Consider the following 24,672-nt stretch of genomic DNA (forward strand, 5'->3'; position numbering starts at 1 on the left):
CCTGACCAACATGGAGAAGCCCCCATCTCTGCTAAAAGTACAAAATTAGCCAGGCATGGTGGTGCATGCCTGTAATCCCAGCTACTCAGGAGGCTGAGGCAGGAGAATCATTTGAACCTGGGAGGCAGAGGTTGTAGTGAGCTAAGATCGCACCATTGCACTCCGGCCTGGACAACAAGAGTAAAACTCCCTCTCAAAAAACAAAAAACTACAACAACAAAAGAGAAATTATTTTTTATTTTTTAATTAATTAATTAATTAATTAATTAATTATTTTTTGAGACGGAGTCAAAAAAAATCGTGCAGTGGCATGATCTCGGCTCACTGCAACCTCCGCCTTCCAGTTCAAGCGATTTTCCTGCCTCAGTCTCCTGAGTAACTGGGATTACAGGTACTCGCCACCACGTATAGCTAATTTATTTTTCGTTTTGTTTTTTTTTTTTTGAGACGGAGTTTCTCTCTTGTTGCCCAGGCTGGAGTGCAATGATCTTGGCTCACAACATCCTCCGCCTCCCAGGTTCAAGCGATTCTCCTGCCTCATCCTCCTGAGTAGCTGGGATTACAGGCATGCACCACCATGCCCGGCTAATTTTTGTATTTTTAGTAGAGACGGGGTTTCTCTATGTGGGTAAGGCTGGTCTCAATCTCCCGACCTCAGGTGATCCGCCTGCTTTGGCCTCCCAAAGTGCTGGGATTACAGGCGTGAGCCACTGCGCCTGGCCTTTTTTTTTTTTTTTTTTTTTTTGTATTTTTAATAGAGACCAGGTTTCACCATATTGGCCAGCCTGGTCTCAAACTCCTGACCTCAAATGATCTGCCTGCCTCGGCCTCCCAGAGTGTTGGGATTACAGGCGTGAGCCACTGTGCCCAGCAATATTTGCCATTTTGAGCAAACATGAAAGAAATCTCATGGGGCCAGGGAGGATGAGATCTTTGCTGGACTTCCTTATATGTATTTTATAATTTGATCTTGTTTTTATTTTGGAATGGATGGTGGGGGAGACATAGTCTTCTCTGTGGTTGGTGTCTCTGAAGGTCTGCATCTGGCCCTGGGCTTGAATCTTACTGTTCAGTCAGCTACACATTAGTCCTGTACTCCACGAGCGGCAGTTGCATTTATTTTCAGGCCAGCATATTGTTGTGGGGGAGGTTCACTGCAGTGCTGAAACAGTTAACAGACCTCCTCAAAGCGCCTCTACCTGCACCCTCTGGGACTAACTCTCTCAGCTAGGAAGGCTTGGGGCTTCACTCTCTCCAGACACTCACTCCCTTTAATATTGTTTACCAGGTGGTGCCATGCATAGCATCTCTGGCTTCTCCTGAAAATCCTAGGAGGGAAAAACCAAGGCTAGGGTTGGCTGAGTGAGTCTCCAAGGTCACAGCCAATGGCAAAAGGTGGAATCAGCTCCCTCCCAGAGTTTGCATCAAACCACGGAGGCCGGGTGGCATTGTATAAACTGCAACCTGTTGCCTTGAATTAGAGCCCTGGGTCACCACCCACATGAGCGAGGGAGGGGGTCCCCCTGCAGGTGGATCCCTGTAACTGCGGCTCCCTCTGCCCTCTCTCTAGGGGCCTGGTATTTTCCCAGAGCCTCCTCTCAGGCCAGGGAGATGCCACGGTGCCGGACTTTGGAAAGCCAGGAAGGGGCAAACTCCGAAGAGAAGGGGGACAGTTCCATAGAAGATCCAAAAGAAACCATCGCGCTGGCTTTTGTGAGAGTGAACCCAGGGGCACAAAACAGACTTCAGAATGCCCAGCAGCAAGGCAAGAAGAAGAGGAAGAAAAAGAGGTTAGGATTGAAAGCTGGGGAATGGGGAGCCATGTTGGTAAGAACAGGAAGGACCTGGAGGGAAGGGGGTCTTGGCTGATGATGAGAAGGTAAAGGAGAAGCTGTGTGCCGAGACTGTCAATATCTCACCACTTTTGGTTCATATAAAAAGAATCTACTTTTGATGATCTGTTTTATAGAATCAAATGATCGTGTGTGTAATCTAAAAAACCACACCTTGTCCTAATTTTCATTCTATTTGTGTTTAGGATGCTTTTAAAAAAATAGCAGGAAGAGAAGATTTCCTTGTTTTAAGAAGGCGCTTATTTGTCCTGGAAATTTAGTGCACCTTCAATATGATAGCACCATACTGACTTATCAGGATCCAACTGCAGCTTGTGCATTCCGGTTCTTGTTTAATATTTCACCATGCCTTGCTCCATTCAGACTGATTGATGAATGGAAAAGCTTGTCCACTTTCTTATTCATAGCTTCCCTTAATGGGGGGAAGAGGAAAGAGACAAGTATTTTGGCCAAAAAGATGTTCAATTCCTGTCCCTGATGAGCCAGTGGAGTAAAAGGCTTGAGGCAATATGTTAGTGAGAAGCTGCAAGCGAGATTAGCTGTAATGGCAACACAGAATTTCTACCTTCCGGGTAGAGTAATAGTACCCTGATGCCATGTTTTCCACCATGCTGTACCCCTTTGGACTCGTGTCTTCAGCAACAGGAGTGGTCAAACCAGGCTTAGCATGGCAGGCTAGATTTCAGAGAGCTCCACCTGGGACAGGATGTTTCTGGGCACAGTCACTTGTTCCGGCAAATGTGTTTCTGTCTTGCTGCTTTCCTTTTTCTCTTTTCCAGATGATTGGTGATCAATCTATCCAGCTGCCGGTATGAGAGTGGTGAGCATCTACATTCAGGGGATCTATAATGGGGACCCACCGGATTCTCCTAAAGGGTTGGGAAGAGTCACTTTTGTGTATTTGTGAGGATGGAAGGGTGTGTCTCCAAATCCTGTCCTTCAGTTTTCCTAGCTCAATGAACTACTTAATTAAGGAAGTTGGGAATCTTATTCCAAGAGTCATGGGTTTTCACCAGAATGGTGTGTACTTCAACTATCTGTAATTCTTATATATAGTGATTTGGGGATCTAATTGTAAGAGACAGCTGTTGCTGCAGCCAGTGGCTCTGTTTTAGAGCACAAGTTACAAACTTGCAGTTCGTGAACTGAACCTGATCTACAGACCTATTTTGTACTTCAGAGCACAGTGTTGCTGTTGCTGTTGCTTTTTTTTTTTTTTCTTTTTTTGAGATGGCCTCTTGCTCTGGAGCGCAGTGGCGTGATCTCAGCTCATTGCAACCTCCACCTCCCAGGTTCAGGTGATTCTCCTGCCTCAGCCTCCCAAGTAGCTGGGATTACAGGCAAGTGCCACCATGCCTGGCTAATTTTTTGTATTTTTAGTAGAGATGGGGTTTCACAATGTTGGCCATGCTGGTCTCAAACTCCTGACCTCAAGTGATCCACCTACCTCAGCCTCCCAAAGTGTTGGGATTATGAGTGTGAGCCACTGTGCCCGGCTGTTGCTGTATTGTATTTATTTATTCATTTTATTTTATTTTTTTTGAGACTGAGTTTCACTCTTATTGCCCAGGCTGGAGTGTAATGGCATGATCTCAGCTCACTGCCACCTCTGCCTCCTGGGTTCAAGCGATTCTCCTGCCTCAGCCCCCTGAGTAGCTGGGATTACAGGCATGCACCACCTTGCTCGGCTAATTTTGTAGTTTTAGTAGAGATGGGGGTTTCTCCATGTTGGTCAGGTGGGTCTCGAACTCCCGACCTCAGGTGATCTACTTGCCTCGGCCTCCCAGAGTGCTGGGATTACAGGCATGAGCCACTGCACCTGGCCATTTATTTATTTTTTTTGAGATGGAGTCTCGTTCTGTCCCCTAGGCTGGAGTGCAGTGGCATGATCTTGGCTCACTGCAACCTTCGCCTCCCAGGTTCAAGTGATTCTCCTGCCTCAGCCTCTCAAGTAGCTGGGAGTACAGGTGCACACCACCATGCCCAGATAATTTTTGTCTCTTTATTAGAGACAAGGTTTTGCCATGTTGACCAGGCTCGTCTCGAACTCCTGACCTCAGGTGATCTGCCCGCCTTGGCGTCCCAAAGTGCTGGGATTACAGGCATGAGCCACTGTGCCCAGACTGTTGCAGTATTTTAAATTCAAATGTGAATGCTTTAAGGTAGTCTTGTACTGTCCCGGTTACTGCAGGCACTTCTCCCATTCTAGGCCCTTGAAGGCATTTGAGTTTGTGTTGGAGTCAGCTCCTACTTATTAATCCTAACAGGGACAGAAAGGATATGACATCACAGATATAGTTTTGAAATCCAGTGTGTACTTTAAAAAAAAAGTATGCTTAATATACCATATACTAATTAAGCTTGGCTCTGACTAATGTTAAGGATTAGTTTATATTCCCTGAACATTCAGAGCTTGGTGTTTGGAGGAAAGCCAAAAGCTTGCTTTCTGGCAAAGGGAAGCCAGAACAGGCAAATCATTCACCCCAGATAACCTTCTATGGGGATCATTGAGTACAGGCTGGATTTTTCAGTAGTTTTCAACTCTCCGTGTTCCTTTATTTATTCTCTTTCTCTCTCTTTCTTCTCTTTCTTTCTTTCTTTCTTTCTTTCTTTCTTTCTTTCTTTCTTTCTTTCTTTCTTTCTTTCTTTCTTTCTTTCTCTTTCTTCTTTCTTTCTTTTTTTCTTTCTTTTCTCTTTTTCTTTCTCTCTCTCTCTCTCTCTTTCTTTCTTTTCCTTCCTTCTTTTCTTTCTCTCACAGGGTCTCCTGTTGCTCAGGCTAGAGTGCCATGAGCACTTCATGTGACATGAAACCTTCACTGGTGCAGTGGCATGATCATGGCTCACTGCAGCCTCAATTTACAGGGCTCAGGTTATTCTCCCCCTCAGCCTCCTGAGTAGCTGGGATTACAGGCATGCCCCACCACACCCAGCTAATTTTTTGTATTTTTAGTAGAGACGGGGTTTTGCCATGTTGGCCAGGCTGGTCTTGAACTCCTGGGCTCAAGTGATGCAGTGGCAGTGTTTGACTCTCCATTCTTGCATTAATGGAGACAGGGCAAGATGGCTTCCAGTATCAAGGAGCTGAGTTCTCTCGCTTCAGTACTTGGTCTGGGAGCACCTAGTAATGGAACCTCCCCACCCTATGCTCCTCCCCCACTTCCCGGGCTAATAGGCCTTTCTTTCTTCAATAGTGCGCAGGGCCGCCCAACAGTACGGCCTTAGAGAGGGAGGGGAAAACGATGACTGGACTCTCTATTGGACAGATTACTCAGTATCACTGGAGCGGGTGATGGAAATGAAAAGTTACCAGGTATTTGGGCTAGTGATGGATGGTCCTTGGTTTAAGTGCGGCATCTTACCCAGTGGGGCCCCATTTTTACACCTGTGTCCCAAGGAGATTTTGTGGTACTCCCATGTCCCTCGATTGCTCATGAATTCCGCTTCCCTTGCAGAAGATCAATCACTTTCCCGGGATGAGTGAAATCTGCCGGAAGGACTTGCTGGCCAGGAATATGAACCGCATGTTAAAGATGTTCCCTAAAGATTTCCACTTTTTCCCTAGGACCTGGTGTCTTCCTGCTGAGTGAGTGCCCCCTGCCCTGTGCTTCCTTCTCCAGTCCTCTCCCCATTTATGTTTCCTCTTGCCCCTGATTCCCTGGTTGCCACTTTCCCTGACCATATGATCTCCCATCTCTCTGGCTACTGTTCAGGAAGAGAAGGGATAAAGGGTGTGTCCAAGGTTGAGAAAACACAAGGCTCTGCCTGTAAAATTAGATGACATTTAGGGGCTGGGTGCCCTGGAACCTGTACCTGCAGTTGGGGTTAGAGTTTGTTCTGACGCTGAAAGCTGTTGATTTTGAACTCATTCCAACCACGTAACTGTGCAGTTTCTGAATCTTTAAGGACCATGAGCACCTCTGGAGAGAGTGTGGTAGTGGTTAGCACCCAGGTTAGGAGCAGGGAGGGATGCCTGACCTCTGTCCCATGCAATACTATGGATAGCAGTCAGCACTTCCCCTTCTCTGCTCTCTTTATATCCATTTCGAAACGACATCAGTTCCTGGTATGTAAAATGCTCTGGACCACACCACCGAGGAACAGGAGAAATGTGAGATGACATACATGACCTGGGGTGCAATCTGGTGGCTGAGACAGGGCTGAGACAGTGAACAGTGCCACTATCAGATTATACTCACATGGCAAGGGCATCAGAAGAATCCCATCCTCCCCTCTCCACCCAATGCTTTCCAAAACCAAGAGCTCCAGGGTTCTCAGACTTTCCTTCGCTTGTCTGGAACAAGTTTCAGGGCTTAGCAGCAAATTAGAAGGAAATGTATTTGCCATTAGGTCAACAGGAGCTCCAGATTTCATGGTTACTGAGGAACATTGCAGTTAGGTGATTTTTTCCAATGGTTACAAGGTTCCTTTGAGTTAAAACACAGAAGTATAGCGAGACTGAGAGAGAGCATCCACTCATTTAGTTTCTTTCTTTCTTCTGAATATACTTTCCTCAAAATATGTTCAAATATGTGATTTGCTCTCCCATACTCTGACTAAAATGGAGGCGTCACAGATGAGACACTGAAGCCCAGCGCGGGGTGAGAGACTGATGGATCCAAAGTCACATCACTTGTCAGGGCTTGAGCCAGGTCCAGAACTCCAAAGCTCCTACCTGCAAGCCCAGAAGACCAAACTACCTGTGCCATGGTCACCTTGATGGGGCATGCAGCACTGTGCCCGCATTATGTCATGCAGCTAAGCACCACAGCAGATGGGTGTCGTTATTATCTTTACTGTACAGATGATGAAGTTGAGGTTTAGAGAGGTCAAGTCCTTGCAAAGGGTTGCACCGCTGGTAAGTGGTGTTGCTTGGGCTTCAACCCAGGCCTGAATTCCCTCTGAAGCCCACACTCCCTGCTGTGTGTGCTCTACTGCCTCCCATTGCTGGACCTCTGGGCATCTGTCAATGCCAGGGCTTTGTCACATTAGATAGCTTTTCTTTCTTTTCTTCATAAACAGTTAGCCTTCCTTTTCATTGTTCCCCAGCTAAAGATGTATCTTGTTCCCTCCCTGCTCTGGTAGCTGGGGAGATTTGCAGACCTACAGCAGGTCAAGAAAAAATAAGACATACATTTGTAAGCCGGATTCGGGCTGCCAAGGGAAAGGTATATTCATCACCCGGACAGTGAAAGAAATAAAACCAGGGGAGGATATGATCTGTCAGCTCTATATTTCAAAGGTACTTCCTCATTGTGATTATTTATTTATCACCCACAGCAACCGCAGGCTTTAGCTCCACTGGACAGAATGTGAAATGAGGGAATGGAGGGTGAAGACGGAGGTGGAGCTGACCTGGCTTCTGCCTTGCACTTTGTCAGACCAAATGTTCTGACCAGGGGTGCTGGCACGTGCCTGGGCCAGAGTGTCTCTTATCCTTTTACCCTTGTCAATTGGTCTGGCCCTACCAGGCTGGCCCTTTTCCTCTAACACATTAGGGCTAGGGGAGCACCTTCGGTTTGGGACAGCCCTCATGTGGGAAAGGGGCATGGCACTAGAGAGCAATCAGCTTTTCTCTTTGACTGGAGGTCGTCGGTCACAGCCCACTGTGGGGAGGGAGCCCTCTAGGAGTGTGGACAGAGTGGGACACACTGATCTCTCTGGGAAGAAATGGCCAGGAGATGACGTTGCAGGGAGGACTCTTGTAGAACTGCCACTGTGTGTTGGCTGCGCAAAGTGGCTCACGCCTGTAATCCCAGCATTTTGGGATGCCAAGGTAGGTGGATTGCTTTGAGCTTAGGAGTTTCAGACCAGCCTGAGAAACATGACGAAACCCTTTCTCAACAAAAATTAGCCAGGTGTGGTGGCACATGCCTGTAGTTCCAGCTACTCCAGAGGCTAAGGCTGGAGAATCGCTTGAGCCCAGGAAGCAGAGGTTGCAGTGAGCCAAGATTGTGCCACTGCACTCCAGCCTGGGCAACAGGGTGAGATGCTGGAGACCCTGTCTCAAAAAACAAAACAAAACAAAACAAAAAAACAGAAAAGAAAAGAAAAAGAACTGCAACAATATGTAGCCCTGAATGGTGACAATATGTCCATGCATCAAAAGACTATATTTTATTTTTATTTCTTTAGAGATAGGGTATTGCTCTGTCACTCTGACTGGAGTGCAGTGGCACAATCATAGCTCATTGTAACCTCAAACTCCTGAGTTCATGCAATCCTCCCACCTCAGCCTTCCCAGTAGAGCTAGGATTACAGGCACACGCCACCACATCTGGTTAATTTGTAATTGTTATTTTTTTGAGACAGAGCCTCACTCCGCTGCTAGGCTGGAGTGCAGTGGTGCAGTCTCGGCTCATTGCAATCTCTGCCTCTCAGGTTCAAGTGATTCTCCTGCCTTAGCCTCCCAAGTAGCTGACACCCACCAGCACAGCCAGCTAATTTTTGTATTTTTAGTTGAGACGGGGTTTCACCATGTTGACCAAGCTGGTCTCAAACTCCTGACCTCAAGTGATCTGCCTGACTTGGCCTCCCAAAGTGCTGGGATTACAGGTGTGAACCACTGTGCCCAGACTAATTTTTTATTTAAAAAAATCTATTTGTCGAGATAGGGTCTCTATGTTGCTGAAGCTGGTCTTAAACTCCTAGGCTCAAGAGATCCTCCTGCCTCGGCCTCACAAAGTGCTGGGATTCCCAGTGTAAGCCACCGTGCCTGACTTATCAAAGAATTTTTATTTATTTATTTATTTATTTTGAGACAGGGTCTCACTCTGTCACCCAGGCTAGAGTGCAGTGGTGTGATCAGGGCTCACTGCAGCCTCGACCTCCTAGGCTGGAGCAATCCTTCCACCCCAGCCTTCTGAGTAGCTAAGACTACAGGCTTACACCACCACACTTGGCTAATTTTTTTTGAATTTTAGTAGAGTCAAGGTCTCACTTTGTTGCCCAGCCTGTTCTTGAACTCCTGAGCTCAAGCAATCCTCCCTCCTCGGCCTCCCAAAGTATTGGGATTATAGACATAAACCACTGCACCTGGCCCATCAGAGGACTTTTTTTTTTTTTTTGAGATGGAGTTTCGCTCTTTTGCCCAGGCTGGAGTGAAGTGGCATGATCTTGGTTCGCTGCAATCTCTGACCCCTGGGGTTCAAGCGATTCTTCTGCCTCAGCCTCCTGAGTAGCTGGGATTATAGGTGCCCACCAACACGCCTGGTGAATTTTTGTATTCTTAGTAGAGACGGGGTTTCACCATGTTGGCCAGGCTGGTCTCGAACTCCTGACCTCAGATGATCCATCTGCCTCAGCCTCCCAAAGTGCTAGGATTATAGCCCGGCCTCAGAGGACTGTTTAATGTTTCTCTGTTTAATTGCCAAGATACCTCTTAGAGGTGGTTACTTGTGTCACTTGACAGATCAGGAAACCAAGGCACAGTGTGGTTTAGTGACCTCCACAGGGTCACATGTTGGGACCCAGAGCCCAAGTCTCCTTGTTCTTCTCTCTGACCCTGGACAAGCCTTCCCTCCACAACACTAGGCAATGTTGGAGCCAACTCCATGGAAACAAGGCAGGAGCTAGTGATTTTCAAGTGTAAATTTCTCCCCTAATGCATGTCTGACTTCTGTTCTCTCCTTCCAGCCCTTTATCATTGATGGGTTTAAGTTTGACCTACGGATTTATGTACTGGTGACATCCTGTGACCCTCTCAGGATTTTTGTGTACAATGAAGGACTGGCCCGCTTTGCGACGACCTCTTACTCCCGCCCTTGCACAGACAACCTGGTGAGCTAAGGGGACACACTACCTCACCCTATCCCCATAGCATGATTAAAAAAAAAAAAAATCCTAGTTAAATCCACGTTCTCAAGACATTGTGAGGGTCATTTGTTGAGCGCTTGCTATGTGCCAGGTTTCATTTAGCCCTCCCAGGAACCCTCAGAGAGAGGGGTGATTATCCCCATTTTACGAATGACGAAATTAAAACCCAGAGCATAAGGGACTTGTCCAAGGTCACATAGATAGGAAGAGGTGAGTCTGGGGCTTGTGGCCAGGTCTGCCTGACTCCAAAGCCAGAACCACAGTTCAGGAGTACTCAAGGAGAAAAGGCCATGGGTGAGCAACCCTGCCATCCCCGCCTTTCCTGGACCCCCAGGACTCCTGAAGTTTTTCTCAGGCTGGGCACAACCCAATCTCATAAATAATTGGAGTTTTCTTTTCTTTTCTTTTCTTTTCTTTTCTTTTCTTTTCTTTTCTTTTCTTTTCTTTTCTTTTCTTTTCTTTTCTTTTCTTTTCTTTTTGAGATGGAGTTTCATTCTGTCGCCTAGGCTAGAGTGCAGTGGCGCAATCTTGGCTCACTGCAAGCTCTGCCTCCCGGGTTCATGCCATTCTTCTGCCTCAGCCTCTGAGTAGCTGGGATTACAGGCGTGCGCCACCAGGCCCGGCTAATTATTGTATTTTTAGTAGAGATGGGGTTTCACCGTGTTAATCAGGCTGGTCTTGAACTCCTGACCTCGTGATCTGCCCACCTCAGTCTCCCAAAGTGCTGGGATTACAAGCATGAGCCACCGCGCCCAGCAGAATTGGAGTTTCTTAGGCTTGAGGCTGCAGGACACCCCTTCTTACTTCCTCTATTTTGCCACACTAAATAAGCCCTAAAACTTCCTTTTCTTTCCATCCCTTCAAGCTCCAGGGGCCATGGGAGGGCACAGAGAGGAAGCAGGGGGCCTGCCCTTCCGAGCTGACCCCACAGATGTGTGTCTCTTTCCCCAGGATGATATCTGCATGCACCTGACTAATTATTCCATTAATAAGCACAGTTCAAATTTCAGTCGAGACGCTCACTCTGGCAGTAAGAGGTAAGGAAGAGGCTTCATTTTTCTTTCCTTTCCCTACCAACCTCAGAACTGCTTTCTGGGATTCCACCCAAACCCTGTCAGTCCCCATCAGTGTTTCCATCTTGGGTCACATGGTCTGAGAAAGTACTTCTTTGCTTCGCAACCCAGAACAAATTCCTTCGTCTCTGCCCTCTTGGCTGTTAATCATTAAAAGAAGGCCCCATCGTAAACCCTGGGAGGCTGGGAGGAGGAGAGATAAACATGAGCTGTTTCCCCAGCAGAATATATACACACACCAAAACATACCCTTATTACAGTTGGCCCTTCTGATATTTCCAAAGCAACAGATATTTACTGATCTGTCACGTGAGAAGGACTTGCCAAGCAGTCATTGCTTGGCCCGTGTTCCCCTGGGTGTTGCTCCATTAGAGATTCCCAAATGATGTGTCACAGTACCCTGACATGAGGCTAGCTGGCTTGAAGATTCCTCAGAAGGGGGGAAATTGAGAGCGGTTCACGACAGTATCTTCATGACAGGCTTTTCCATTCCTGTTATTGTCTAATCAGGTCTCATTTGAGTTTTAAGAAAATGGGAGACTGAAGAATGTGAACTTGACCAGGTGAAGGGGGAAAGGGAAAAGGAGCAAGTATTTCTGAGGCTTCATGTGTGTTGGGGTCTGTGTTTGGTGCTTTCTGTGCATTTTTTATTGCTGAATTTTTCTTTTCTTTTTTTTTAGACGGAGTCTCGGTCTGTCACCCAGGCTGGAATGCAGTGGCGTGATCTTGGCTCACTGCAACCTCCACCTCCCGGGTTCAAGCGATTCTCCTGCCTCAGCCTCCCAAGTAGCTGAGACTATAGGCATGTGCCACCACACCCAGCTAAGTTTTGTATTTTTAGTGGAGACGGGGTTTCAACATGTTGGCCAGGATTGTCTTGAGCTCTTGACCTCGTGATCCACCCGCCTCGGCCTCCCAAAGTGCTGGGATTACAGGCGTGAGCCACCACGCCTGGCCTGTTTTTGAATTTTTCACAGCAACACTATGGCAAAGGCATTGCTATCTGCTCTCTGTAGGTGGAGAACTGTGAGTTAGGTGCCATCTCCATCTTACAGATGAGGAAACTGAGTCTCAGAGGTTGCGTGAGTTACCCCAGGTCCCACAGCTGTGACTGCTAGACTGGGTGGAGAAGTGAGGTCTGTTAGACCCCAGAGCTCATTCTCTTTTCTAACGCACCAAGCTCAAAGGACCACTGAACAGGCTATCAGTTTGGCTTCAGACCATCAGAGAGGCGTGTGACATTTCATGACCCCCCCAGTGGCAGCATTCCAAAAAGCACACGGAAAATCACTAAGTTAAGGCTGCTTAAAGGGGATGTGGAAGACTGGTGGGAGGCAGTCTCCCCCTTTTCCGGAAGATGTCAGCCACCTGTGCTGCTTGAAGCTCTGCCACTTCCTCCTCTCCTCCCCACCTGGGCTATGGGCACCAGCTGGGCCTCTTGCATTGCTGCGTTCTGAATGTCGGCACTCTGGGAGATCTAGCTTGTAGTCCCGGCTCTGACACTTGCCAACTAAGCTTGGACGAGTTACTTCATCTCTCTGAGCCTGCACTTCTTGGTGTGGAGGATGAATGTGATGAGACTCCCTGCCATGCCCTGACACCTCACAGGGTCTCTGTGAGGTTCAAATGACTTGTGATGGCAACATAGACAGTGTGCGTGGTTACTGTCATTTTTCATTAGCCTAAGGGCACAGAATGGGAAGGTTCTCATTTCCCTCCTCCAATGAGAACTGGCACCCCAACAGCAGGCTCTGGGCCCTCGGCTGTGATGGAGGAGTGTCTTGGGGTAGCAGAACTAAGGTGAGGTTGCAAAGGCTTCAAGTGTTGTTCTGCCTCTTCCATTTCCTTCTTCCTCTGTTCATCTCCCTCTCACCCCACGGTGCTTCTCCATCCACTCTCTCCTGGAGCAGCCGCCTGCCCCCGTGGCCTCCGCCTGCCCTTGCTGGGCTCAGCCTGTCTCCCTTGGGCTCCAGGTCCATCTCTCCTCATTTCCACCTGGACGTCTTCAACTCAGCATTTCCCAGTGTGGGTGTGTTCTCTCTCCTTGCCTCCACCCCAGCACTCCAAACTGGTCTCCCTGCCCAACTTCCTCATCTCTACCTTCTCATCTCCAGGGCTGGAGAGCTTGGACATTTCTTTTCCTAGTGATAATTTACATACTTGAAACCACTTAATCCTCCTCAAAACAACACTATGAAGTCGGCATTATTATCGTCCCTATTCTGCATATTAGGAAACTGAGGTGTGAAAAAGTTAAGTAACTTACCCTGGGTGGCACAGCTAGGAAGCTGGGATTGAAACCAGGGCTGTCTAACCCCCGAGTTGGTGCCCTTACCCACTAAGCCATGCTGCCCGTGCCATCCACTCCATGGGCAGGACACTGTCGTTTTTTTTTTTTTTCTTGAGACGGAGTCTTGCTCTTGTCACCCAGACTGGAGTGCAGTGGTGCGATCCCGGCTCACTGCAACCTTTGACTCCTAGATTCAAGCGATTCTCTTGCCTCAGCCTCCCAGTAGCTGGGATTACAGGCTCCTGCCACCACGCCTGGCTAATTTTTTTTTTTTTTTTGTATTTTTACAACCCTCACGGTCAATATCAGCCATTGCCCATAGCTGTTCTTTACCAGGGCACATTTGTCTTTTGTCCCTAGTTGTACTTTGCTCCTTGAGGGTTACAATGGTGCCCTGGCCTTTGGGGTTCTTCCTATAGTGCTGGGCAGAGTTCTTATCTCCTCCTTTCCCTCCTGTTTTGTTTCTCCTTTCCTCTTCCTCCTCTCCATTTTTTGAGACAATCTGCTTCTCATACTGACTGTCTCATCTGTCCCAAAGTTGGCAGTTGAGGTCAACTGCCATCCCTGTCAATACCCCACTGGGGCACAAACTCAGGAGTAGTGCTGCGGTCACAGTGAAGGAGAAGACAGGAAACCTGAAAACCTGGCAGGATTCTCTGGCAGACACCAAGCCATCTTCATCTTTCAGTGTGCTCAGCACATGGCTGGTATTAAATTGAATTGACTCGCCACTGGGCATTATGAAATTATACAATAAAGTATATTCATTGTGATGAGTCCTGAGTCATCAAGAAAAGGTTATGTTATATGTTGTCGGGGAATTATATAATCCATTTCAGGAAAATTTATTTCCCAATTAGGCAAATTAAATACATTTTTTCCGCTTGAAAAAAATTGGCTTAAAGCGATCTGGAAAATCCATTTATGTGCAATACTGTTTTCTGACAATGGCAGGTGGAGGAGGTGGCCTCTATATTAAGTAGCCTTGGCTTATCTGTCTTTATATAAATGCATCCTTGGTTGTTTCACATGTGTGTTGACTCCCTGAATGGTCCTGAGGCTTCCCATGACAGAGGTGACAGTTTCTAGTGTCCCCTCCTTGCATGAGGCTTTGCATGCACCAAAGGCCCTTATCAAATGCACATTGTCTGGCCGACCCTGCTTCCTCCTCCTTGACCCCTTGGGCTGGGGTCTAGTGAGCTTTTGAAACGGCCTGGATGAGCCGTGTCTCTTGTCTTTTTCATTATTTCTGCTGTTCACTCCCCTGCACCTCCTCCTTCCACATTGCCACTTCCACTTTGGCTCTCTGTGCACATGTATGTGCATGTGAGGGGGCAAATGTCCATCCCCACCACTGCCTCTTGGATTTGTGAGATCCGTCCTCTCTCGGTAATGCCCAGCTCAGAGCTGGCTGAGCACCCACTCAGGTATTTCTTCATGAACTGTTCCACATGAGGTAGACATCTCTGAGTTCCTCTGTGATCAGGCGACCCCCAGCTGTCTCTGTTTGCCCATGACTGAGGGGTTTCCTAGAATTCAGGACTTGCAGTTCTAAAACTGGGACAGTCCAGTTTGCCTGGCACAGTTGGTAACCTTATCTGTGGACATGCCCTGGGGTGCCTTTTCCTTGTGGGCAGCCCTAAAACAAGACTTCTGTGTCATTAATATCCCCAGAATCCCCTCAGATGGCTGAGGTGGGACCCAGGCATCAGCGTTCTTAAAAGGCTGCCCACATGCTTCTAATAAACCCCAGAGGCTGAGAAATCATTGCTGCCAAAGTAAAACCATGGTGTCGGGGGTTTTCTTGACTCATCCCTTCCCCTGCTGATAGATGTTTTGTGGGTCACAGTGAGAGTGTCCCGACCATGTCTTATGTGACTGCATCCGCATCCACCCCAGGGCTCTGGAGACTTGGAGGGGGTAGTCCTGGGATTCCTGGGACCTCCTCTGGCTCTGACACAGCCCAGGTGTCACCCTGGCTCCTGGGTGTTCGTCCCTGCTGGCTCTGGAGCCTTGTCTCCACCAGGAGTTTCTGGTTTCCGGCATGCCATGGCCTCAGGTGACCAGAGGTCAGCTACACTGCCTCCTGGCCTGTGGTTCCCTTCCAGGAAACTCTCCACCTTCAATGCATACATGGAGGACCACAGCTACAATGTGGAGCAGATATGGAGGGATATTGAGGACGTCATCATCAAGACCCTCATCTCGGCGCACCCCATCGTCAGGCATAACTACCACACCTGCTTTCCCAGCCACACACTCAGCAGCGCCTGCTTTGAGGTCCTGGGCTTCGACATTTTGTTGGACCGCAGACTCAAACCCTGGCTGCTGGAGGTAGGGAAGTTTGGGCGAGGGGCGAAAACGGACTCTTGTTATTGGGGCCAGCTCGCTTCAAGGATTCCGTCCTGTCCTCCTGGCTTACCTGAATTGTTTCAACTTCCCAGGCCACTTCCTCCTATGGTGCCTGCTGCATGCGGCTTCTCTCTTAGCTGAGAAGTGGCCACCAGAGGGGGGTAGACAGCTGGGAATTAGATAATTCCTTTGCCTTCTTGAGGTCCTCTCAGACAAGGAAGTGCTGATCTCAGGCACAGAGTGATTCTAAAGACAGCTTGACCTTTTGTAACAGAGTTGTCTCCCAGAAAGGGGCGTTCTTTGTCAAAGCTGGGTTGGCAACGTTCAGTATCAGACAGGAGCGACTGTGCCCCACTCTTAGGGGCCTGGACTACTCAGTTCACACACACCAGCAGAGAGTGTCCTGGGGCTTACTGCCACTGAAATGGGTAGGGGGCCATGTAGTGAGTTTCCTGCCTCCCCCAGACCCATGGGTGGTGAGAGGAGGAGGAGAAGCTTTCCTGGCAGCTGCCTCTCTTCCTGAAAGAATTGTCCCCAGGAGCCCTCTCACATGGCCCTTCAGGGAGCGTCGTGAGGAGCAAAGGGTGCTAGTGCCAGGTTCAGTGACACAGGTCAGACTTTGGGGTGGAGAACCCGAGACTACAGGTCAGATTCCTGCAGCTTTGCCCTGCTTCCATTCCCAGTCCTTGTTTCCAGGTATGGCGGGAGGAAGAGGGATGTGCCTGTTTGCAGCCCTTACCCAAAGAGCAGAATGAGCCACCAGGAGCAAGCCCTTCAGAAACTTCTAGAAATCTGCAAATGTCACATGGTGCCTCCAAACAATACAGACTTTTCAGTGTGCAGGAATAAGTCCTTCCCTCCTCCCACCTGTCTCCCCTCCACCCTGGCCAGGCTCCTGAATGCCACTCCTCTCTACCTCCTGTGTCCGAGCCTGTCCCTTTGGGCAGTACCCCTTCCATTCTGCTCTCTGGATGCCCAGTGCACATGAGGGAACACATGCACCCCGGATGGAGTGGAACACACACACCAAAGAGAGGGTAGCCCTGATGCTCCCAAAGAAGAAAGGCCTGAGATAAAAGCTGGTTTAACTACAGGGAGTTATGCTTCCTCCTTTTTTCACCACGGCTCCAGTCCAGATGCTCTCCCCTCCCTTCCTCTCATCTTGGTAGTCAGGCCCTGAGGTGGGCTTTGGTAGCACCCTGGAGGTGGCATCTCGGCGTCACTCTCTGCTTTCACTTTGGATGGCTTTGTCACCAGTTGCCCATCTTGCCCTCACAGGTCAACCACTCTCCAAGCTTCTCCACCGACTCTCGGTTGGATAAAGAGGTGAAAGATGGTCTGCTGTATGACACTTTGGTCCTGATCAACCTGGAAAGCTGTGACAAGAAGAAAGTCTTGGAGGAGGAGAGACAACGGGGGCAGTTCCTGCAGCAGTGTTGTTCTCGGGAGATGAGGTACAGTAGCACTCCCCAGCCTTGGGGGGCTCTCTCTCTCTCTGACTCCCCTGCTCCCAGTAAGAATGGTCTGTCCCGGGCCGGGTGCAGTGGTTCACGCCTGTAATCCCAGCACTTTGGGAGGCTGAGGCGGGAGGATCACCTGAGGTCAGGAGTTCAAGACCAGCCTGGCCTGGTGAAACTCCGTCTCTACTAAAAATACAAAAAAATTAGCTGGCCGTGGTGGCACACGCCTGTAATCCCAGCTACTCAGGAGGCTGAGGCAGGAGAATTGCTTGAACCAGGGAGACGGAGGTTGCAGTGAGCCGAGATCACACCACTGCACTCCAGCCTGGGTGACAGAGTGAAACTCCGTCTCAAGTAAGTAAATAAATACATAAATAAATAAAATAACGGTCTGTCTTGGTCCAAATTATGACTCGACAGCCTACTAGTTATGTGGCCTTTCTGTCACTTCTCTGAGCCTCAGTGATCTTTCTATGAAATGGGGCTATGATACATAAGGTTGTTGGGTGAATGAAATGAGATAATGCATATAAAAGGCTTAGCAAAGCACTTGGCACTATAATACATATCGAAGGCTATTATAATCTTGCCTGGAGTTGGAGGGGGTCATTTTAACAAATGATAATCCCATTTGGAAAATGAGCTTATACTGGCAGAATGTAGCAGTTTGAATAGTTTTACTTGGAATATTCCTTTGTTCCTAGAAATAGGAGATTAAGTTACAGATATATAGCTATATATAATGGATAGAAATTAATTAATATTATGTGAAGCTTTAGGAATTGCCAGTATAAAAATAAGACCATTCCTTTATTTTTACTATAAAGAAAGATGTGTCTGTCCTTCTCCATGTTCCCATGTTGCCAGGAGCTAACGTCCCCTGCTTCCTGCTGGGCAGCACTTGCCTTGTAACTGGGGCTTCCATTCTGTAGAGAGATTGTAGTGTCAGGAGACTCTGAGCCTAGTCAAGGGGATCCTTTGTTGCTTTTCAGACCCCACTACAGCCCCCTGCACTCCTCATGGGCAGAGCCAGTCTAATCTTTTGGGGTTGAGTTTCTGGAACTGATGCCGTAAATAGCATTTATGTTTGGAAAGCACCATGTTTCTCAGGCACTTGCACTGTCTTCCCTGTAAGGAGTGGGCAGCTAGGTAGGGTGGAGTGCCATGTGGCCTTGTTCTGGAAGCCAAGGAAACCAAGACTCCAGAAAGGGAACTGACTTGTACAAGGTCACCGTGCTGGTAAATGACAGCTCTGGACCCAGAGCCCAGTGGGTCTGCTGCCTGGGATTCCAGGATGCCTTTTGCCATGTCCTGCCATCTCTAAACTCCCCGAGAAGGAGGCAGTGTCCTGTTGAGGAGCAGCTGTCAGGTTAAGGGCCTTCTCTGAATCAGTCTCCTCATTATTTTTCCTTGGATATTTCTGTGGCTCTGGGTTTCCCTGCTGTAAAAGGGGGCTTATCATTTCTCCCTACCTGACCCCCACTTCCCCAGGGAGCTGTGAGAAAGAATGAGATCATTGCAGCTCATAAATGGTCATCAAGGTCATCCAGGAAGCCCTCAAATTCAGTAAAAGTACAGCGGCTATTCTGTAGAGAAGGATAATCAGGACTGTGAATGGGAAGGTGGTGACAGTCTGCCTAGTCAGAACAAAGCCGAGTGGAAAATGGGTTTTATTTGGAGCAGGACAGAATTTGGTGAGTTGTCAAAAAGACTGTGCTAACCAGCTGTTAGTGCATATGACGTTGGCTGTCCCAGGAGGGCTAGAATCTCCTTTCAGGGAAACAGTCATGCATTTATTTAGCAAACCCTGATTGACCACCATTATGTGCAAGGCCTCCATCGGGCCCTAGACGACCTCCAGCTTGGACATGTCCCTTCCAGGCTTTGTCCCAAGAAAACTTGACAGCAGCCCCACGTTCTGCTTCCCAACAGGATTGAGGAAGTCAAGGGTTTCCGGGCCATGCAGTTAAAGAAAACTGAAACATATGAGAAGGAAAACTGTGGAGGGTTCCGACTGATTTATCCCAGTCTGAATTCGGAGAAGTATGAGAAGTTTTTCCAGGACAACAACTCCCTCTTCCAAAATACTGTTGCTTCCAGGGCTCGGGAGGAGTATGCCCGGTAGGAAGGCATCCGGGATGAGGTTGGTGGGGGGTTCTGGGGATTGTTTGTGATCTATTGGCTGACTGGCCTGGAGTGGCAGGGAGAGTCCCCAACCATGAAAGTTGCCAGAGCAACCAGGCACCGTGGCTCATGCCTGTAGTCCTAGCACTTTAGGAGGCCAAAGCAGGTGGATGGCATGAACCCAGGAGTTCAAGACCAGCCTGGACAACACGGCGAAACCCCATCTCTACAAAAAAACAAAAAGGAAAATTAGCCAGGCATGGTTGCCTGTGCCTATACTCCCAGCTACTCAGGAGGCTGAGGTAGGAGAGTCACCTGAGCTCAGGGCGGAGGGGTGGGGGCTGCAGTAAGTTGTGACTGCACCCCTGCACTCCAGCCTGGGTGTCAGAGTCAGACCTTGTCGCAAAGAAAAGCAAAAACAGAAAGTTGCCAGATGAACCTCTGCCCTGGTCTCACAAGGACAAGGAATTGGAAGATTCCCTGTGTGAAGTGGAGAGAGGTAACTCTTTCTAGAAACTGACTCCCGAGGATAGCCACCCCCTCAAAGCTGCCTCATGGATTCACACAGGCGTAAACTCCAGGAGCTGGAGGGAGTCATCCACTGAGTGCAGTCCTCTCCTACCAGCTCATTTTATGGAAAGAAAGGGCAGAGCAGAGGAGTGATCACATATAAAGATGATGACGGAAGAGGGACCAGAACTCCCCTGTGTCCTGACTCATGAGACTGAGTGATTTCTGCTATATTATGTCACCTTTTGTCCACTCTCAGCATCCATTGGCTACAGAGGCCCAGCACATGAAATGGCCCAATATGAGAGCCTTTGGCTTTAGCCTCCTACCCAGACCCTCTTGCTGGCACCTGCCATGGATGGGAACTGGCCTGCTGGGAAGTGGGGAACAGATAGGGGTGTGGTGGACTAGGGAATAGCCCCCTTACTGCGCATCTCTCCTTGGATGCTGTTCCCACACGGGGGATGGTATGCTTGGCAGAATGATGCTTTCCTCCACACCCTGCTCCTTAACCTTCAATCACTTGTGCAGACTGGATGTGTTGGAGGAGGGAACGTGGAACTCGCTACCTCTTCGCCCAGTCATGTCCATCCCTCAAGGAGAATGCTTGCCTGCGCAGCCCATCCCTAACCCCCATCACATTCACTTGTTCTTCATGGGCAGGCAGCTGATCCAGGAGCTGAGACTAAAACGGGAGAAAAAGCCCTTCCAAATGAAGAAGAAGGTAGAGATGCAGGGGGAATCGGCAGGCGAGCAAGTGAGAAAGAAGGGCGTGAGGGGCTGGCAACAGAAACAGCAGCAGAAAGACAAGGCTGCCACCCAAGCCTCCAAACAGGTAAACCCGGATCATGGGGAACACACGTAGCCAGCACCCTTCCCCACCTGGGCCTGATCTGTAGGGGGTGCTGAGGAGACCACTGCTCAGAGCCCAGACACACTGAAGGGCTGCACAGAGGGCTTGGCAACGACGGGGTGGTGCGGGGACCCCTGAAGGCACACAGGAGCTGGCATCTTTTAGAGAATCCCTCCATCCAGGCAACAGAGGACTCTCACCGGTCTGTCCCGCTTGCCTCCTCCAGTAGGAGTAAGAGCAGCCAGGCCATGCTGGGAGGCTGAGCACGAGCCTTATTTAGGGAACCTTATTTAGGGCTTCAGGAGTGCATATACTCCTGGTCCTCAACTGCAGCTTGGGTTGGAATGCTCCCCTCTAGTAGGCCAGGGCACAGTGGAGAGAGCAGGCTACTGGGAAGAGCTTCTGGGAGCAAGACTCTCAGAACATTACATGGGATGCTGATCATGGCTGGGTCTATCCTCTGTGCAAAGCGTGGACCAGTCCTGGCTGTGGGTCAGCTGTCCAGTTGGCCTGTGGTCTGTCTTCGCCTTCTCTGCTTAGCACTCTCTTCTAGCTCAGTGGGAAGATTCAGCTGAGTTTTCAATCCATCTCCTTTGTCTCAAAGACTCACCTGGATTAGAGTAGAGATTTTTGTTTCATATTATTTAACTTTGTTAGGGTCACAGACCCTTTAAGAATTTGATAAAAGCTATGGAATCTCTTGCCAGAAAGTACAAAATGCACAGTTTTTAAACGCAATTTCAAGTGGCTCAGACCCTGTGAAGCTATCCACGAGTCCTGTAAGGGTCCCAGAATTCCAGGTCGAGAGCCCCATGTTAGAGAAATTTTGCTATCCACTGCTTTCCTTCTCCTCATCTCCTTTGCACCTACCCCTGGGTGCAGATGAATCTGGAAGTGGATAGAGCTGGGTTCCCATGGGCTGTGTGTTGTGGTTTCCTCCTCCCCAGTACATCCAGCCATTGACATTAGTGTCCTATGCACCTGACTTGCTCTCGAGTGTCAGAGATGAAAGGAAAAATGAAGCAGACAGCAGCCTCAACGAGGAAGCCCCCATGAAGGAGGCCGGCCCTGTTTCTGCCAAGCCGACGTCTGCGAGGCCCTCCAGTTCTGTACCAGACCTGAGGAATATCAGTCTCAGCAGCTCCGAGTTGGAGCCCAGTAAACCCAACTTCAGCATAAAGGAGGCCAAGTCTGCCTGTGCAGTGAACGTTTTCGCTGGCACTGTGGTAAGTAGTGAGCCGAGCTCTGGGAGGGAGTGGTGGGAGTCTTGCTTACTGGTCCTTTTTCTACCCCCAACTTGCTGTGATCCTTTGAGTAGGCCACTGAGCCTCCCTGGGCCTTGGTGTCTCCCCTTGAGAAGCCCACACTATGGAATGGCATAGCTGCTGGGAGGACCGGCATTTAGGAAGGCGCTTTTGTGAGTCCCCTCTTGGGAAGCAGGTTATCCCCTGGAGTAGTTCCTGGAGCTGCTGTGGCAAATTACCTCCAACTTGGTGGAGGCAACACCGTTTATTCTCTCACAGTCCTTGAGGCTGGAAGTCTGAAACCAAGGTGTTGGCAGGACCATGCTCCATCTCAGGGCTCTAGGGGGAAGATCCTTCCTTCCTTCCTTGCTTCTTGCTGGATTCTGTCTGGTGGATGCTGAGTGCTTGGCAGTCCTTGGTTTGTGGCAGCATAACTCCAATCTCTACCTCTGGTGTCACGTGACTTTCTTCTCTGTGCTTCTCCTCTGTGTATCTTTTCTTTTTTCTTTCTTTCTTTCTTTTTTTTTTTTTTTGAGACAAGGTCTGGCTCTGTTACCCAGGCTGGAGTACAGTGGTGTAATCTCTGTTCACTGCAACCTCTGCCTCCCACGCTCAAGCCATCCTCCCACCTCAGCCTCCCAAGTAGCTGGGACTACAGGCACACACCACCACGCCCGGCTAATTTTTGTATTTTTTGTCGAGAAGATTTCACCATGTTGCCCATGCTGGTCTTGAACTCATGAGCTCAAGCCTCCCAAAGTGTTGAGATTACAGACGTGAGCCACCACGCCTGGCCTTCCTCTGTGTATCTTTACATGGCCTTCTTATAAGGACACCAGTCACTGGATTTAGGGCCTACCCTAATCCAGTGTGATCTCATCTTGACTAATCATACCTGTGAAGACCCTCTCTCCAAATAAGGTTTTGGTAGTACACCTTTGAACTCAGCACAGCCTTAACAGTATTTCTCAAACTCTGTTGATATACAGACACCTTGTTTTGAAGGAAAGAAAACTCTCTCAGACCCCCATGGTAGACTTAAATTATTTTTATGAATATATACAAGCATAAAACCAGATATAAAATATTTATACTTAAAGCACTTAGGCAACCATAGAACCAAACCAAAACAAATAGCACCAATGAAATTCAAATAAAAGCTGGGCGCAGTGGCTCATGCCTGTTATCCCAGCACTTTGGGAGGCCGAAGCAGGTGGATCACTGGAGGTCAGGAGTTTGAGACCAGCTTGGCCAACATGGTGAAACCCCGTCTCTACTAAAATACAAAAATTAGCTAGGTGTGGTGGTGTATGCCTGTCATTTCAGCTACTTGGGAGGCTGAGACAAGAGAATTGCTTGCCCGGGAGGCAGAGGTTGCAGTGAGCCCAGATCATGCCACTGCACTCCAGCCCGGGCAACAGAGTGAGACTCTATCTCAAAAAAAAAAAAAGATCAAATAAAAAATATTCACTTAAGGTGACAGCTGACTTTCTATTTTTGCAGAAACGAAGTTGCCACATGAATATGGTACTAAGTGCCCTAGCACAGATCTCTTTGTGTTCCTCCCGCTGAAGCCCACCAAGGGCTGACTCTGCTGTAATTACTGGAAAATCTTCAGCATTGTTGGGCCTTCATTTGGACCAAGTGCAGTAGAGAGTAGGGCAATGTTTTTCAAAATTTTAGCCATAGCCCACAGTAAGAAATCCACTTTATTTCACAATCCATCACCCTGCCCCACCTCCCACGCACACACCTGGAAAAAAGTTTCTAAAACAGTGCTTAGGCATACTACATATGATACCTCAATTAACATTTTATATCCCGTGCTATTCTGTCTTTTCTATTCTTTGAAAAAGTACCAGTTAAGGCTGGGCACAGTGACTCACTCCTGTAATCTCAGCACTTTAGGAGGCCGAGGTGGGTGGATCACCTGAGGTCAGGAGTTCAAGACCAGCTTTGGCAACATGGTAAAACCCGGTCTCTACAAAAATACAAAAATTAGCCGGGCATGATGGCAGGTGCCTACAATCCCATCTACTTGGGAGGCTGAGGTGGAAGAATCACTTGAACCCGGGAGGCGGAGGTTGCGGTGAGCCAAGATCATGCCATTGCACTCCAGCCTGGGCAACAGAGTGAGGCTCTTTCTCAAAAAAACAAAACAAAACAGAACAAAAACAAAAACAAACAAACATATCAGTTACAACCTACCAGATTAATTCATGATTTCATAGGTTTACAACCCCGTGATTTGAAAAGCACCTTTAAGAGAGTAAGCTTTGCAACTTCATAATTTCTTGGGCATATGACACCAAAAGCACAGTGAACAGAAGCAAAAATAGGCAAATGGGACCATGTCAAACTGAAAACTTTTGCACAGTAAAGGCAACAACCAACAGAGTGAAAAGGCAACTTGGGCAATGGGAGAAAATATTTGCAAACCGGGGCCAGGTGCAGTGACTCATGCCTGTAATCCCAGCACTTTGGGAGGCTGAGGCGGGAGGATCACCTGAGGTCAGGAGTTCAAGACCAGCCTGGTCAACATGGTGAAACCCCATTTCTATAAAAATACAAAACCTAGCCAGCCATGGTGGTGCGTGCCTGTAATCCTAGCTACTTGGGGGGCTGAGGCAGGAGAATTGCTTGAACCTGGGAGGCAGAGGTTGCAGTGAGCCGAGATCGAGCCTGGGTGATAGAGTGAGACTTTGTCTCAAAAACAAACAAACAAACAAACAAACAAAACAAACAAAAAAGAAAGAAAGAAAGAAAGAAAGAAAAAAGTATATATATTTACAAACCATGTGTCTGATAAGGGATTTGCCTTAGTCTGTTCAGGCTACTATAACAAAATGCCTTAGACTGGGTAACTTATAAACAACAGAAATTTATTTCTTACAGTTCTGGAGGCTGGGAAGTCCAAGATCAAGGTGCTGGCAAGTTTGATGTCTGGTGAGGGCCTATCTCTCATAGATGGCAGCTTCTTGCTGTGTCCTCACATGCTGGAAGGAGCTAGCTAACTCTCTGAGGCCTGTTTTATAAGGGTACCAAATCCATTCATGAGGGTTCTGCCCTTATCACCTAGTCATCTCCCAAAGGCCCCACCT

The 24,672-nt window shown here is 48.5% G+C and overlaps 1 protein-coding gene across 1 annotated transcript in view; it reads left to right on the forward strand.

Annotated features, from left to right (window-relative positions):
• Positions 1 to 24,672, forward strand: part of TTLL6 (tubulin tyrosine ligase like 6) — a 52,025-nt gene that overhangs the window by 11,987 nt on the left and 15,366 nt on the right. Inside the window, 12 exon segments of the mRNA XM_025362661.1 lie at positions 1,571 to 1,790; positions 2,633 to 2,673; positions 5,045 to 5,163; positions 5,306 to 5,436; positions 6,936 to 7,092; positions 9,486 to 9,629; positions 10,617 to 10,702; positions 15,137 to 15,362; positions 16,659 to 16,834; positions 18,773 to 18,961; positions 20,138 to 20,309; positions 21,275 to 21,553. Of these exon segments, the coding sequence (XP_025218446.1) occupies positions 1,571 to 1,790; positions 2,633 to 2,673; positions 5,045 to 5,163; positions 5,306 to 5,436; positions 6,936 to 7,092; positions 9,486 to 9,629; positions 10,617 to 10,702; positions 15,137 to 15,362; positions 16,659 to 16,834; positions 18,773 to 18,961; positions 20,138 to 20,309; positions 21,275 to 21,553 (1,940 nt within the window).

Source organism: Theropithecus gelada, chromosome 16 (genome assembly GCF_003255815.1).
Source record: "Theropithecus gelada isolate Dixy chromosome 16, Tgel_1.0, whole genome shotgun sequence".
Lineage (NCBI taxonomy): Eukaryota > Metazoa > Chordata > Mammalia > Primates > Cercopithecidae > Theropithecus > Theropithecus gelada.